General features: G+C 43.2%; 1 protein-coding gene across 2 annotated transcripts; it reads right to left on the bottom strand.

Annotated features, from left to right (window-relative positions):
- LOC110401749 (synaptojanin-2-binding protein-like) lies at positions 6,901-15,125 on the bottom strand. 2 transcript variants are annotated; one of them, XM_021403172.1, is made up of 4 exons: positions 14,921-15,125; positions 10,850-10,986; positions 9,279-9,374; positions 6,901-8,428 (listed from the first exon to the last, which is right to left on the bottom strand). In XM_021403172.1, the coding sequence occupies exons 1-4, from the start codon at positions 14,985-14,987 to the stop codon at positions 8,288-8,290; spliced, it is 441 nt and encodes a 146-aa protein (XP_021258847.1). In that variant the 5' UTR covers positions 14,988-15,125; the 3' UTR covers positions 6,901-8,287. The 2 variants fall into 2 exon arrangements, with proteins under 2 accessions (XP_021258847.1, XP_021258849.1); XM_021403174.1 differs by lacking the exons at positions 6,901-8,428; positions 9,279-9,374; positions 14,921-15,125 and adding an exon at positions 14,488-14,824 and having other exon boundaries at positions 9,381-10,986.

Raw genomic sequence — 15,140 nt, 5'->3', positions numbered from 1 at the left:
AGTTCTTGCATCGCTCCAGCGTATAGAGGAGCTGCTGATAGGCAGAAAACTTTCAGAATTAGGTGGAGAAATGTGATATCTGCTTTGCCAAAGGCTCAGAAAAACAAAACAAAACAAAAAATTAAAAAAAGGAAAAGAAATGTATTTTAGGCACTGAAAAAAAAACTTGCTAGAAGGCCACAGCAAAGGAAAGCTTTGGAGAACAGTTTTCACTTTGGTGCTCCTCAAATAGATCTGCATTTGACAAGGAAGAGAGACAACGCTGCCATCCTGAAGAGAGACAACTCTTGCCACTCTCCTCCTGCCACTAACTCCAACACCCAGAAGAAATGTGGCAGGAACAGCAGAACAGAGACCTAATATTGCTTTTCTTTTGACAAAGCATCCCATTTCTAAGCTCTGCATCAGAAATGGTTGCCCCTATTAAAGGGCAGCCTACAATCTCACCTCTAAAATGCTCAATATCACTACTGTCAGAACAAATTTCAGCGAGATCAAGCAGCTCAGAGTAAATCCCTTTAACTTTAACCACTTCAAAATCAAGGGCACATTGACTTTATGCAAAAAATAAACCTGCAAGTTGGGAAAGCAGGACCTGCTTCACAAGGAATCAGCATAGACAGCTGCAAGGTACTGACTGAGCCACAAGCAAACAGTGCAAAAGCAGTTGAGTCCTACTGGTTTGGATGCCTTTCCCCCTCTCCAGCCATCATGTGTCATTGGTGTCTTTCAAATCCAGTCCATATCTTCATACTGCAGTATTCACCTTGAACAATGGTATGTGTTCTGATGCCAGCATTTAAAATAGCTCTTAGAGAGTGCAGTACCAAAGAAAAGTGGTAAATGGTTTCCCTGAGGGGAGAATTTTGATTGGTTTTTTTTTTTTTTTTTTTCAAACCACAGCCACAGAAGTCCCTGTACTGGACTGTGTTTGTTTTATTCTCAGCTTCAGCAACTGTGTGCTCTCATTCAGCTACTCAATGCTTTTACACCCCCCACTTAGGATTTTTAGAAGTATTTATACACTACAAACAATTCAGTAACCAAAACAAGGCATAGCAACACTTCAAGGAGAGGTTAATTAAGGCTTGCCAAGCAAGGAGAACATGAATATGGAATGGGACAGCTTTTTCCTCCTTATCCCAACACGTGTAAATGTTCACACAAGAACGTCTGAAGACCTGCTTCAACCTCCAAGTGAAATGCAGTGAAGCCCATAAATCATTACACCATATAATTTCAGTAGAAATTCAAACACTTCCTTTTAATTCCAACTAAAGGAAAGTTAACAGATTGATCCTTCAGAATGTCTGCACAACACTTTCTCAGTATTTTACAGTTAACTGGCAAAGCTGGTATGACTGCTAGGGAAAAAAAAATCAAATGAAAAAAGCAGTCAAGACTGAAATTTCTTTGCAGAACTGTTTTCTTCTGGTGCCCGGCTGGCAGACAAGCTGGCTTTCTGTGGCACTTTTACCGCAATTAAGCCACGTGGCACGTGACAGCTCAGCTGGGACTCAGAAGCTCCCCAGCGCTGCAGGGACTTGGATGAAGACTCTGCTGCTGTGAGACTTCTGGGCCTTTCTGGCCTTCCTTTCTACTCATTTCTGCCCCCTGTCCACACTCCCCTAACATGGCAAAGGAGACAACAGGTGAATACTTCCCCTCCATAAGGGCACTATACAGCCTATGGTATTATCTTGGCCGTCGTGGTGTGTGACCTGCATGCCTTTTGTGTATCAGTTCACAATAGTCTGAGGTGGAGCATAAGCACAGCTGCATGATGTGGTTTCTAAATTCATTAGAAACCATTCCGGCTATTTACACAATAAAAGCAAGAATATATCCACATAACCATGGATTACTACTCACTTTTCACAATTAAATCTCTGAACTATATACCTGAACTCTGTATTACGCTTGCTATTTAGAAAGAAAAACTTAGTGAAAGAAGCCGTAAGCATTACAACTTTTATCCCTGCTCCTTTGTTATTTTTTGGTTTTAATTGTTTACACCTTTACTGAAGCAAGCTGAGAAGAAATGAATGCAGAAGCCCCTTTAGGGTAACTGTGAACCCACCATTTCGTGGTATTTCATTCATATATAGCCTAAGAATATATATATATATATAGCCTTAAATGAGACACTTACTAAATATTTTGCCTGGTAACCAAGCAATTTATTTCAGTCTGCAGTTCCTCTCCTGGAAATCCTCATGCTAGCAACTTTTAACATCAGACTGCCAGTATCTCAATTGTTCTAAATTAAAAAATAAAAAATAATAATTTTTTAAAAGTATTCTCCAACACTAATGGAAAACAACCACAGCATCATCTAATTTAGACTATTTCCAATTTAACAGCTTGATGTCCTTCAAATGATGTTACCGGTACACCTTAAAAACCATCTCTCAACTCTAAATTTTAAGTAATTCAGAGAGATAGAGCTTCTAATCTATTTTCTCTGGAGTTATTAACATCCAGATTACTTCTAGTGGTTCCTCAAGTGCTTAATACTAGTTAGAACTAAAGTAGCTGAAGCAGGAGATGGTGTGAAAAATGAAAAAGCAGCACGGCTTAGAGCTCACATCGCTACTTCTCTATCTCCACAAAATGCTGCCTTTAAATCAACCAGTCCTCACTGTTCCTCAAATTCCTCCACCCCAAGGAGTATTCTTGAACCGAGTTCAGGCATTGTTTCCTTTAAATCTCATTTGCTTTTCTTTAGGACACATCCCTCACACAATCGCTAAGAAGAAGAAACAAGTTTTCTTCAGCACTTCTTTTCTCAGCCTGCTCAAAGCCTTTCCCAGTCACTTTTCCCAGATACGTTGTTAGCCACAGATATAGACACGTACAGCTTTCTTTCTAAAACTCTGCCTGCCTCTGCAAAACTAGCTTGCTTTTTTGCTTGCTTTCTCTGGGAATACCATACTCCAGCAGACTAATGACAGGCTTAGCATGAGCTGCATTCAGCTGCACTTTCCCAAGTACTGGATGCATTGTCATCTGGCTGGTGATCACTAGCCAAGATCTGTCTATCCCTCCGGTCCAACCCATGGCAGGAAACAGGGTACAGATGTAATGTGGGCTGAAGCTCTCTGACAGCTGGAAGCCTCTTTTCTTCCACCACCACCCATGATCAGGAACCAGGGAAGGCGCGGCATGGACACATCTCAATGGACAGATGTGGAGCTGACAGTTATCATGACAACACCAGGGGGTCTTCAAAGACACACCCCAAACTGGAGGCCGGTCATTATTGCTGTTGAGAGTGGAGCACCCTGCTTAAAATACTGATACACAGTATATTCTAGGACATGTCTGGGCTCAGTTTGGAGCTGATCAGAGCCTGTTACTGGTCTAACTGGACAGCCTCAGCTACATCATACAAGAACACGCTCACAGCTGGTGTTCTGGTCATCTGTCCTATGACAACAGATGCACCAGTCAGAATGAGGGCTGTCACACAGCTAAGTGCCAATGTCCATTTCCAAAAGGAAGAGAAAAGGAGTAAGTAACAGCAAGTCCGACAGTTGGTTCAGTGCATAAATCAAAATATGCCAGTGCATCTGACATAATGTCTAACCACCTAACGGGACAACGCTGAATTAACAAATATCAGTATTTGCTGATACAAGGCAAAAGCAGCAGTTTTTCTAAGAACAATTGCCTTTGTGTCATTGCAAAAAATGCAAGCCAGGCACAAATGTTAGGCTGCTGAGAGGTGGTGAAGAAGGATGAGGGGGAAGAGAACTTTACCAAAGGGAGACTTGGCTGGAAGACCTGTCCACTGGGTGAGAAAACAGAAACAGTGCCCACCGACAGAGGTTTTACTTTGCACACAAACACAAAAGCTTGGCAAATAATTGCCAATCAGACACAAGGCAATTTGAATAATTATCCTGCATAATTTGCAAAGTTAGCCTCCTTTAATAAGAACACTGTTCTAGGAAAGTTGGTTTTAGCATCCAAGTGAGAGACACACAGCTCTCCCTACAGTGAAGATTGCCAGAATCAGTGACAGATGCAGCAGCAAGAACAAAAGCTGTCCAACAGGACAAGGAAAGCCATGGTTCAAGTCCACACAGCATTGCTCTTCATTTAAATCAGTGCACGCTCCCACAGATCCTTTTTCGAAGAAGCTTTGAAATGCATGGAGTATCCCTCAGCTGCATGCAAGGTCACAGCCAGAGCTCCCAAGAGGAAGCATTCTGAGAAGGCAGCATGGATGCAGCATCAGTTTGCCTAAAGCTAGTCATGAAGAAAGCCATAAGGGTACAGCTAAGACTCTCCTTCAGACTTCTCCAGTTCTCTTGGGACCACAGCTGTGGGACACAGTCCCATAAAGCCACGTCAACAAATTGAGAAAGAGGAGGAGAGGGAGGATGGCTAATAAACTCACCTGATTAAATTACAGTGGTAATTTAATATTATCCTTATATTGGCTTTTTCCACAGCTTCCAGGCAACTTGTGCCAGTACTCGGCCATCAAAATGCATCCATTAAACACACAGAGAATCCAATAATCAGAAGACACCAACAGTTATAAAAAAATCATAACCGTGTTGGGACATTGCCTCTGTACCAAACTCCATTCAGTATTTTCTCCAGCAGTCTGGCAGAAGACAAAAATCAGTTGCTACAGATAGTGGGTTGAGCAAATTATACCACAGACAAGGTGGACAAAGAGTAATCTAGATCTGTCAGTGAGCACAGCCAATTCATATAGGATATGCATTAATTCAACAAAATACAAATACTGATACTCTTACCCACACCATGTAGGTCACATCTGGGCACAGTGGAGGATTTAGAGTCAAAGCCCATATCGCAATTAACACAAGTTTCTAGTGTCACACAATGACCAAAAAGAATTGCTCTTTTGGTATAAAAAATTAAAAGAAGTGAATTTCTCTCTCTACATGGCAATAGCAACAGCATTTGTACTGTGATCTACAGGTACTGTAAGGCACTTGAGAAAGCAAAAGAATAGGGAGAAAAGAGTCTACCATTTCTAAAAGATTTGTAGAAGTTATTTCATACAAGCCAGTTCTTATAGTTGGCTGAGAATCCTAAAGGGTTCAGTTGGCTTAATTTCTTAAAACTACTACATGAAAGGTAAGACAATTACAAAACATAAGCCCCCTCACAGGGAAAAAAACATCAGTTATTAGAGGCCTCTTTCATATAACACCTAACAAGCCAGTTGCTGGAACCTGAAGGCTAACTGAAAGTAAGATATCTTTCCCTCCCACATGCTCCCTTTTAGTTTGTTTAATTAAGAAGTGCCAGATGTAGCACATCTTCCTATCTTCAAATCAAGCCTGGCTGCAATTTCTCACTGTTACGCCTAAATCAAATATACATCATTAACATATACAGTTCAGGAAACTTGGTGAGACATAAATGCCTGGAATATACAGGAATTCAACTGAATTAACTGGATTGGTCTTTACACTGCGGATATGAAAACACAGGCCTCAGCAGGTCAGTAAGTTCACAGTAAGTTGAGGGGATGGATGAGAATGAGGAAGAAACATAGGGATTTAAGAGTTTCAGCTGTCCTAAATGTTTTCCCTAACATTCTCTCTCATTTTTTGCATGTACACCCTGTCATCATTAGTTTTTTGGTTTTTTTGTAATTTAATTTACTTCTTCAGTAATGACAGAAAATTTTATATACAGCGCTCAGAATAAAGACAAAACTCAAGGCTATGGAAACTGAGTGGAGAAGGAAACACTGGGAAGCACAGAAAGTTTACATGACAGAGTCTAGCTGCTGAGGTAAAGAAATAGGAGCCACAGCTCATAGGGCTGTTTGAAGGTTAGGTGATTTTTTCAATAAATGGGACAAGAGGTGGCTAGGGATTGGAAAGAGGATTTTTTGGCGGTATCCACATACATTTTTGAAGAAGGCAGAGAAAATCAGTCCTGAGGGTTAGATTGGTTAAATACAAGCCGCTATTCTGGAAAAGGTTACTTCTGGAAAAGCCACCAAGTTAATACCACAGTATTAAAATAATTCAAATAATTGTGGCAAAGAAATTCAAAGGAATAGCATTCACCAGAAAGGTCTTCAGCTGCTCATCAAGTCACATCTATTATGGACACTGTATGCAACTCTCCCCCCATAATTTAATAAATTTCCTGCAGAACAGATGGCAACCATGCCTGAAGAGCATAAAAAATGAAGAAAAATAAAAATAAAAAGGCTGTTTTCTCTGCTGACTTCAACAGTAAAAAAGCAAATAAGCTCTTCCTTAACTTGTCATCCTCCACAGCTTGTTCTGCACTTCTGTCTTGCAGAGAGACGAGACTCACTCAAGGGCTAACAGGAGAAAGTTTGTCTCTGAGACTTTCTCTTGCTCTCTGCATCTTTATTTTGACAGTTGGAATAAAACAGCATCAAGTTGTAGTTGTCCACTTTAATACATGAGTGATCTACATGGACACCACAGCCAAACATTCGGAGCAGGTCACAGACAGGCACACTGCTTCTTGCTGCATCTGCAAAAATCTGTCCCAACAGCCACCCTCACAGTCCAACATAACTGACTGGCAGGCCAAAGCAAGGCTCTGCACGCATCGGCACAGGCCATCAAATGCCACTGCATCACGTCCATTCCTAAGGTCCCCCAAGAACATAGGGAAAGTTCCTCCTGCTTTCTCCTTTCTTTACACTAGAGCAGTTTACATGCCAGGCTAAGATTTCATTTGGTCTGATTGCTCTGAACCTCTGTGGTGATTTAGGAACATCATCCACAACAGCACACCACTTTTACCTCCTGCAGATGGCAGGATTACAGCCTTGAGCAAACACACAACAATTTCGAATGCACCGTCAATGTCCTGCTAAAATAACAAAGAAGAGAAAAAAGTAAAGCACCGAGACACCAGTTTTTCTTTGTTTGAATATGTATATTGCATATAGGATTTTTCTTTGCATCATACAGACCAGATCATGCAACGTGCTTGTCTTTTACAAAAATAACAACAACAAAAAAAACATTCTTTCTTGAAGACAAGAGAAACAGGTCTTACCCCACAGAGTTCAGGTCAGCTGGGGCATTTAAAACTATTCCAATCACAGTGCGGAGATGAGTCTCTGCAGGTAAATTCAGTAACATGTTTTCCAGAGACAGGGTCTGTCCTTCGGTTGTATTTGCTAAACTTTACCCTGTCTCACACTCGCCACCCTATTTCCTGAGTCTGAGCATCACATCGGTCTTCACAGCAAGCCATAGCCAGGATGATCCCAAACTGCTCTCTGCTTTCCCTCTTTCAATCATCCCAAGATTTTCTGACTGCAGAAAACAAGTTAGCTGCTACAGAAAACTTTCTCAAGTATTCCCCCTACCAAAAAAAAAAATCACAACAGAAACTTTTCACCCGAAAGATGCAGACTTCAATCAGCCGGAACGATGGAGGTACTACTGCTTCATTACTACTTGAAAGACTTCTGCAGCTTCAGCATGACCATATTTCTTGCCATTACTTATCCTTGTGTTTCAATTGTCCGCACATCTCTCTCTGCTATGCTAGCAATTTGTGGAAAGCATCCTCTTACAACTCTCATTCAAAAACAAGCAGCCATTCTGACAATAAAAGTCTTTTTCTAGCAGTGGACTGTCCTCTGTATTTCCAGAACTGGTAGAATATCTCACCAATACTGTATATTAGTGTTAAATCAGCAGTTATACTGAAGATTTTACATGTGAAACTTTAGATTAGATTTTACACAATTTTCTTAAGGCATTTATTTAGTACAACCAAAAGAAAAGAAAAAAAAAAAACAGAAAAAAACAAGATACCCTCCGCATTACTTCTCTTTATTCAAGGTTCAGGAATGGATCATCAGTTCCTAGAGAAATTCAGTGGGAACAAGGCAAAGCCTCTAGTAAAAGTTTTTGATTTAAAACCATCCCACCCACAGTCCCAGCCTCTTTATAAAGAACCACATCCTAAAACATGGAATAGATGAGCATGTTTGAAAGTTCATGGTGCAAAAAAGAGAGAGATGGCTAAAAACTTCTCATATGTTTTTAAGAAAAAAAAAATACAACAGCCATCTCACTTAATACATGAAAGCAGGCATCTCCCTTCCCCTGTTTCTTTCTGCTTCCATTCGCTCTGCAACAAATCAATACATAAAGAACACCAGCAGCAACTTTATGATAGGCAATGATCCTCTTTGGCATCAGTCTGTGATAAGATTGTTAATCGCTCTCTTTAAATTACATCATAGCTGTGTAAAATACGCAGTGAAATCCATAGGGTGTACTCTTCACATCCGGTGTCGATATCTCAACAAGATCCAGACTGCTGCTGCAGCGAGTGCCAGGCCTGGTACAAGAATGGCTGCTAGGGGAAGCCCACCTGAGTCTCCACCACCTCGATGACCCGCTGGGCCATTTTCCGGCTGCAACTACAAGGAAGAACAAAGTATTTGTGTCAGAGAGCTCACTGCAGCCCCCAGTTTTGTGTCAAGACCAGCTGCCTCTGTAAGTACATGCAAAGATGGCTTCCCCAGCTCCCTGCGCACACACAGGAGGGTTAGAACAGCTCCAGGTGGACTGAGCTTTACTAGAGTACCCAGCCACTAGGTACCTCTTCCTTCAGTAATTTCCTCTGTTTTTCCCATCTACACTATACGTAGTTCAAACATATTTACTCCTTTATTAAGAGAGTAGAAAAGAGGTCTCATCCCACCACCTCCCAGCAGCATGCGTCAAGCCAATCAGTATCTCCTTCGTCAACTTCAATGCTGGCCAGAGATGTTCAAGTGGCAGCAGCAGACTAAGGATTCCTCTATGTCCAGTGTCAGTACATTTAAACTGCTGCAGCAAATGTTCCTTTGTGCTGGGCTACATACGCATCTCACCACTAATGTGAGTGATGACCTCTGAAACAGGAAAGTTGTCTCCAGGAAGATTTTGGCCTCTGAAAGAAAACTGGAGAACTTGAGATTCTGCTTTCAGAGACAAGCCTTTGCCTCTGAGAAAGGAGATCTGCGAGAAAAGACAGCATAGTGCAGCAAAAGAAAGACCCAGGGACTCCTCCAACCTCATCACTTCACTGATAGACTTATAGACAAGTAATCCAAGGTATGGACACAGCACTCATCAACTAGAGGAGGCCACTGGTCAGACAAATTCTTTGTATGCATAACTTAAACTGAGCACCTGGACACTGCATTTTTCTGCTTCATGAAGCAAAGAAGTAACAACCAGTCTAAACAGAGCCAGGAATAAGCCTAAGAAGCAGGTTAAACATACCCTGCGCTGAATTTTCAGAGACACGTCATAGCCTGCATTTTTGAACAGTTCCACAGCATCCATGTGTCGCAAATTCTTCAAGTCTCTGCCATTGATCTAGCAAAAAAAAAAAAAAAAAAAGAAAAAGGAAAAGGAGAACCAACTGCTAAAGGGCAAGGACAGGAGATAAAAATCTTTCTCTTCCACAATACTCTGCAACTGGGGGCATGACACAACAGAAACCAACATCAGAATTAATCTATTCATATTACAAATGCATTGGGAGATAACGTGAATAACTTCAAGTCAAACGATAGAGGCTTTGAAAAAAATACTACCTAGTAAAAAAATCTAGGCCAGAAGACAACAGTTGTGTCAATAGCAGCTTCTTAAGTTGCTGCTTTGCTGGAAACAAATCAAAGATGTAAATGTGATAGCTAATAAAATAACAGCAAAATTATTATTACTGTTAAAAGAGTACCTTTCCCACATTGGACATACCCACTGGTACATCTTTGAAATGCTTTCTTTGAAAGACTGATGAAAACATAAATTCAAAAGCATAATGATGTTAAAAAAATAAAATACACATATATATTGGCATCCATTTTGAAATGCTAGGATTTCTCTTTAAATAATTTCTCATGGCAGGAGGTTTTATAGCCTATTTTATTAAATTCACTAATGATACTCATCCCACTTTTTCCTCACTGTTTCATCACCATTACCTCTAATTGCATCCCTTGAGATCACAACCAATTCCTCCTCTCTCTTGACACTTAGACTCCCCAAACACATGTACAAAAATATTAAACTGTCAAGAAAATACAGGATAGTATTCTGTGGTTTAATTTAATGTCATTTGCTGGATCAATAATAGGCTCTAACTAGTACAAGACACTCGATTCATTTACAGGGACTAAAAGGTTCACATGTGGAACATAGTTAAGTATAAAATAAAGAGTATTCAAAGATCATATATCACACTAGGAGAGGCTACTTCTTCATTCATTGCTTTTTAAAGCATATTGTCTTGTATGAATGACAATAGTTCAAAGAACCAGGGGGATTCGAACTTGTATACTTTAAAACATTTGTCTAAAAGGAGTAACAGCCTGTATTACTCCTGATGAGTTGCAGTGAGGAGTTTTATGGCCTAGAAGCGTTATGACCTAAAAACCCTCCCGAGCAAAAGGATTGGTAGTCACAGAATACTAGTAAAAAAAAATGCAGAGGTGGAAGATCAATTCTTTTGTTTGCGTGTGTGTAAATAATGATCCTCTGTGAGCAACAGAAGGCATGATGAAGTCTAAAACCTCAGGGAGGCAGGTCACAGAGGAAATACAAATGCAGCACCAAGAAGTACCTCTGCGAATAAATGAGGAAGGCAGAAGAGATGGGGCCCACGTGTAGAGGCACACATCTCCCTGGTGCTCAAAGCTCTCCCCACATCCCCAGAATAGCTCCTCCACAGCTCCACATCAACTGCATTCATCACATCCTTCCTCCTCTGCTGGCAAACCTGCATCTTCCATCACATCACTGAATACAGTACTTCAAGATCACACAGGGGGACAGAAGGAAAGGCTTACCGCCAAAATTTTATCTCCTTCTTGTAATCGGCCATCAAGGTGAGCTGGCCCATTCTTTTTGATCCGGCTGACATAGATGCTGCTGTCATTAGAAATGACCTGCTGATCTGTCCCACCAACAATGTTGAAGCCCAGCCCTAAGATAAGCCAAAGAGAAAGCTGATGAGAAAACGCTCTAAGCTCCAGGCATCCTCGCTGCTGCTGGGGAGCACGCCCACCCACACTGTCCTGTTTGCTCCACCATGCTGAAATTCACAGCACACAAAACAGCACCGCCCTTCCCAACCATCTTTGTCTAAAGAAGAAAACTAGTTCTTCAAAGCAGAGGAGAGACCCTGAGTGCTTCATTCCACAAAGCATCAGTTAAGAAATACCGAGGAGCACGTCTTCACTTCTAAAATGCCAGCTCAACCCTCAGCAGGAATTCACCTCTTCAGCGAAGAATGAAAGGAAGTGGAAGCATTCTGCATTTCACAGGAGGCTGCAGCAAATCACTGCTTTGGAGAAAAAAGGAATCATGCCTCTCAAGTTTCAGGAGTTAAGAGTCCGAGTTAGGGAAGGCAAGGAGCACTAGGCCCTGTCTACAGATGAGGAAATGGGCAAGAAGAGCCATGCCACCAGCGTGGGGAGAGCTCAGCAGCTCCCATCCACACCTACAGAGCTGGGACTGGCAGCCTTGGCCTCCAGGAATCACAGCAGGTCAGACACAGCTCGTTCAAATTGTATGTATTCATTTTGTTCTGTGTCAGGAGTTCAAAACATGACAGGAAACAAAGTTCCAGGATTTCAAGTAAAACAAAAAGAAATACAAATACATTATGTAGAACTGATGTCCACATTTTTATTATGTTTTATATGGTTCTTTAAAATATGTCTTATTTACAGACCTCTAGCTGGACCCAGCAGCTGGATTAAAATGCAGTTAAAGACTAAGTCCTCTGCTTTCCTCAAAATCCAGAAGAATAAACTGAATTCAAAATCTGGAAAACCACATTCTGCACTGCATACACAGCTGAGCTTCCCTGGCAAGAGTCATGTATGTTAAGGGATGGGAAAGATTCCTAAGCGGAGACTCGTGATGAAAAAAGAAAAGTCACAAAAAAGAAATAAAGTATATAAACAAGGTAAATTGAGAAGAAAAAAAAAAACTGCTTTATTTTTCTGATATAACAGTCATCCAAAACTTATTGTCAAGGACAGCCGAGGGCAAATTCCCCCCACATTCAGCCAGGCCGGTTTGTTTCCCCCCCCCCCTNCCCCTCATTCTCCCAAAGCTGGGACTAGAAATGCTGGGAAGCAGAGTAGAAAGTGAAAGAGTAAAAACACCTCGTGCCTGCTGGGAAGCAGTATTTTTAATTATTCACAAGGGACCAAAGGTTGCCTGAGATGACTCACAGCATAAGTGTGCATCCACAGCTAGGAAGCAGAGAAATATTAACAGTGACCTTGACACACCTGTGCTGTTTGGTTTTATTCCCTCCTATTCTTGGCAGCTTCAGACAAATGAGGAAGATGGGAGGAGCAACAGAGTGAAGAAACACTGACTTTTCAGATGCAGTAGTATCTATTACAAGGGATACTTGTGCACAATAATACACTCTTCAATGGGAATAAAAAAAAGTAAAAACGTCCACAAGACTGAAAACGATTTGCCATGAAGCTTCAGAGAAATCAATACTATAGAAAATATGAGTTTTAATTAATGTTTATTAAAAAAAAAAAAAACAGAACGAAGGAATCTAAGTTTCAGAGAACACTGATTCTCTCTGTGTTTTGATGTGTCTGTGTGTATATATATATTTAAAAAACAACACAATATGAACAAAAATACATTTTACAAGTTTTCACCTGTGGTAACAAAAATAACCTAAAGCCACCGTTTTCATCGCCGGGGCAAGACAAAGAAAGAACAGATCTCTGTGAGGCAGCAGCTTATGCCAGCCTGAGTTAGGCACCTGCAGGACTCGCTGCAAGGCTTTTTCACTGTCTCTCCTCCTCTGCGCTTAAACTTCCAGTCTGGCTAAAAATACCTTCTTTGCCATTCCTCCCTGCTATTCTCCTTCCAGCTTACGCGTTAAGAGACAGAATATAACCAGGAGAAAGAGAGGAAGGGGAAGAAGAGAGCACAAGGCATTAAGTTCCTCACCTACAAAGGGCGAGAAGTGCAACAACCAAACTTTAACAGAAGGTGTGGGTGTAGCTTCTGACCTTCCCATGCCTCCTTTACACCCTAAAACATGAAAATTGCCTCTAACAACATTCCAAAAAAAACCCATGATTTCTAGGATCTTGAGATACTGAAAAATACAAACTACAAATTGAACCTGCAAAGTTATTTAGTTTTCCATTAAATCAGACTTTTCTGCCTCACTTTAGCTTAATAAATCAGAAGGAAATATGAAAAAGACAAAAGACTTATACAGTTTTGCTAGTATGAATACGTTCAGCCCCACAGCAAACTCCTGCCAGAGAGGTTTATCATCAGTTATATTCTAGAAAATTACAGAGTCAAAACTCAGAGAGATTGTGGGATTACACTCTGCTTTACAGGTTTGTTCCTTCAACAGAAATGAATGACAAGTAATTCAAAATCATAGGGGGCTGCATGAAAAAAAAGACAACCCATCCTAGTGACCAGACAGGTGCTGCTCTCAAGAATCAGATATACATTCCAGTAGCCATGGATTTCTCAACTCTGCCCTTCAAAATCCCTTTCCTGCCCCTCAAGATTTTAGGTGGAATTGATTTCCAAATGCACGGAAGGAGCTTCAAGGCAGAACTGGCTTCCTTTTGTTGGCTCACAAGCATACCAACACGGCTGCACAGGTCTCAGAGCAGTCACCTCATCTGCAGCCACAAGGCAAAGGGTGCCTGTTCGTAGTGGGGCCAAGTCTGATCCTGTACATCGCTACCAAATCAGAAGCAGCACAGAAATGGAGCTCCGCTTGCAAAGAGTCTGCCGTGCTGCCTAACCACCTGCACGTAACCAAACCCACTGCTCAGAGCAGTCTGCCAGAAGCTCACTGAGGCAGGAGGATGGGAGGAACTACAATATCTGTGTTATCTGCATGGCCTTCCCGGGAATAGCTGGGGGGGAGGTCTTCTGCGTCCCCAGGATCAGTCAGAGTGTCTCTGGCTGTGAAGATGTCAGTGCTGCAGCTCATGGTGAGGCACAAGAAGACAAAGCTGGCCCATGGCCATGTACCGCAGCTGGGCAGGCGGCCGGGCCAGTTTCATTCACCCCTGTTTTAATTAAAAAGAAGGCCTCCTACATCAAAGTTCTGGCTTCAGAACTTCCCCAGTTTGCAACGCTTCAGATCCAGGATTTTGCTTCAGACCGGGGTGTTCATCCCTCACTTGCCACACCACTGACAATGCTACTATAATTCTGTAACAGAGCCAGCATGTGTCTAAAGGCCTGGTCACTGCATTGGGACTGAGACAGGGGAAAGCAAAGCCAAACAACACCCCTGCAGACTTCCCCATTCCCTCTCCCTCACAGTCAGCTCAACAACACCCCAGCGGAACTCAGAGGTCCCCGTCAGCCTCTGCGAGCTGCCTTTATAGGGCACTATCGACTACTAGGTGTAGGAACGCCCCTAGTTCTGGGTGTCCAGCAGCATGGAAGGGCAGCACACCTGTCGCTTCACCGGGCAGCACGAGGAGCCGCGCAGGCACCAAGAGCCACAGACTTCCTGAAAGCCGATGTGCTTCCAGCAGACAAACCGACGGCCTTTCGCCGAGCTGCTATCGCGGAAGACGAAGTCCGACGGAGCTCCTTCTTGCTTACACAGCTCGCAGTCCCCTTCCGGAGCGCCGCACTCGGCACGGCGGCGCCAGCGCAGCCCCAGCGCCGGCGCAGCCCGGCCGGGGCACGGAAGGAGGCTGCTCCCGCAGAGCTCGGGGCTCCCTCCCGCACCTCGGCTGCACCCCCCGCCCCGGGGCCGCATCCCCACCTCCCCACCCACCGAAGGGGCGGCCGAGGGGCCATCACGCCGCCCGCCGCCCCCCGCCTCGGCGCGGCCCCGCTGCCCGGCGGCCCGTCACGGAGCGCGGCCGCCCCGGCCTCACCTGAGGGTCCCCGGGTGAGCCTGATCACCTCCTCGGAAACGCCGCCGCCCGCCACGCTGCCGTTCATGCTGCAGCCTGAAGGTGAAGTCGGCCGGCGGGGCAACCGCTTTCGTTTCGTCGGCCGCCGGCGCAGGGCCGCGCCGCGGAGCGCTGGGAGTTGTAGTCCGCCGGGGAGGGGAGGGGCCGGGCCGGGCTCGGCCCGGCGGCCGCTGCAGCCCGC

The sequence above is a fragment of the Numida meleagris genome, chromosome 6 (assembly GCF_002078875.1).
Source record: "Numida meleagris isolate 19003 breed g44 Domestic line chromosome 6, NumMel1.0, whole genome shotgun sequence".
Classification (NCBI taxonomy): domain Eukaryota; kingdom Metazoa; phylum Chordata; class Aves; order Galliformes; family Numididae; genus Numida; species Numida meleagris.
This window is presented reverse-complemented; position numbering and strand designations above follow the sequence as displayed.